Raw genomic sequence first — 2,010 nt, 5'->3', positions numbered from 1 at the left:
TCCAGAAAAGTTATGAAGAGGTTCCGTCACCAAAAAATAGAGGAGAGGCTAGGCTTACATCTTTATGAAGAGCGCATATGCTTCTTTTCCTTTATGTACATGACTGTATTTGTGAGCTCGGCCCAGCTGAATTCATAATATATATACAACTTGTATTTACTGAATGACTCAGTGGCTACATGTATGAAAATTATTAGAATAATATTGGTGTATGCTACAACATCCCCAGGTATTGTATAATTTTATTGCATTGAAACTCAAGCTCCTAGTCGAATTATGATTCGCTAGTGTAGAGTCTGATGAGTATTTATTTAATGAAATGTTCTCAGCTGAACTCTTAATACTGACCTAACATCGGTATTCATTCGTAGATGAGTAACATGGGTTCACTGAACTGTCTAAATTAAGATAAGCATAAAAGATACCTGATCAAAAGTACCGCAAGCAGTGCCGAGGAGACCAGCCATCCATCATTCTACTTGCAAGAGTAACAAAAAATTTAATGATTTTGTAACGCGCAAACCAATTAATTTTGTGTTAACACATAAAATTCAATTATTTGATCTAATTATGTGTCAATTCACAAATTTGATTCTTTTGCCCTAAAATTGGAGCAAGTACCTCGATTCCTATTGGTGGAGACTAGCTAGGAATTATAAATTAGCACTCCGAGTGATAATTGTTACGGAAAGTTATTCCATTTTTCTTCAAAGAGTCGATCACTATCGGCATACGGACTCTCGTATGGAATATGCTAAAGTCCATAAAAGTACTACACTCGGCTATAATTCGAGTTGCAAACTGAAGAATGGACCAGCGTTGGCATTTAACCTTAATTATATACCCTTGGTTTGTCGATTCATGTATTTGAACTCTTCATCAGGTCTCTGTTTCTGAGGACTATGAACTTTTTATCACGTCTCTTTGGTTTACTCGTGCTTTCAAGATCCATAGCTACTTGTTTCATTGTAGGTCTTTCTTCACCCTTCATGCAAAGGCAATTTCTTGCAATCTCAGCAACTTTGACGACTTGCCACAGCTCTCCACCATCATAGCTACTTGGTTGAATAATTTTGAAAATACTATGTTTTTCCAACATGCAAACAAAATACGAAGCAAGTTTTTGTTGTTCTCGGGGTCTCTCATAAGAAACGGGTTTCTCTCCTGTCAAGAGTTCGGCAAGAACTACACCAAAACTATAAACATCACTTTTATCCGTAAGTTGGCCAGAAAGAAAGAACTCAGGATCCAAATATCCTAGTGTATCTATTTGAGTTTGATCCAAAGGATTCAGCCGCAATACACCAAAATCCGATATTATTGGTGTGTACATTCTATCTAGTAGGATATTGGCAGATTTGATATCTCCATGAATGATCGGTATTGAAGCTCCAGAGTGTAAATATGCTAGGGCTCTTGAAATTTCAGCTGCAATCCTCAAACGACTTTCCCAGAGTCTTAATAACTTCTCACACCCCCTTTTATGCATATATAGAAATAGTGTGCCAATATCAGATACACGTTCATAAACCAGCAATGGAACTTCAATCTCTAAACAACATCCCAAGAACTTCACCATGTTTTGATGCTTAATCTGAGTTAAGATAATGAGCTCATTTATGAATTGTTTGGTCTGACTTTCATCAACCTTTTTCAACTTCTTAATTGCTACAAGTACTCGTTTATCTCGTAAAGTTCCCTTGTAGACAGTACCATATTCTCCTGTTTCAAGTATTTTCTTCTCACCATAATTTTTAGTTACCAACTCCAACTCCTCGGCTGTGAATATCTTCATCCCCAACAATTCACCCCCATTGTATATATAATTTGAGTACAAATTGCTGGCCAAAAGCTTGAATTCTAGAGCTTCTGGCCCCCGACCAACAGGAATTGAAAGTTCTTAGAAGCTCCCCGACCAATAGGAATTGAGAGTTTTGAGATCTTTTCGGTATACATGATCAATATTTAGATACCAAACCTACTCGCCAAGCCAAACCGATACCCTAATTC

At 37.1% G+C, this 2,010-nt stretch overlaps 1 protein-coding gene across 1 annotated transcript; it reads right to left on the bottom strand.

Moving 5' to 3' along the window:
• Window positions 1–859: 859 nt before the first annotated feature.
• LOC113299615 (wall-associated receptor kinase-like 9) lies at window positions 860–1,795 on the bottom strand. The gene has a single exon (XM_026548709.1). It carries the CDS (start codon window positions 1,793–1,795, stop codon window positions 860–862), a length of 936 nt encoding a protein of 311 aa, XP_026404494.1.
• Between the last annotated feature and the right edge of the window lie 215 nt (window positions 1,796–2,010).

Source organism: Papaver somniferum, chromosome 1 (genome assembly GCF_003573695.1).
Source record: "Papaver somniferum cultivar HN1 chromosome 1, ASM357369v1, whole genome shotgun sequence".
NCBI lineage: Eukaryota > Viridiplantae > Streptophyta > Magnoliopsida > Ranunculales > Papaveraceae > Papaver > Papaver somniferum.
This window is presented reverse-complemented; position numbering and strand designations above follow the sequence as displayed.

Bases quoted from the DNA above. Each gene is read 5' to 3' on its own strand.
- LOC113299615 (XM_026548709.1), bottom strand. From the start codon at position 1,795: ATGAAGATATTCACAGCCGAGGAGTTGGAGTTGGTAACTAAAAATTAT.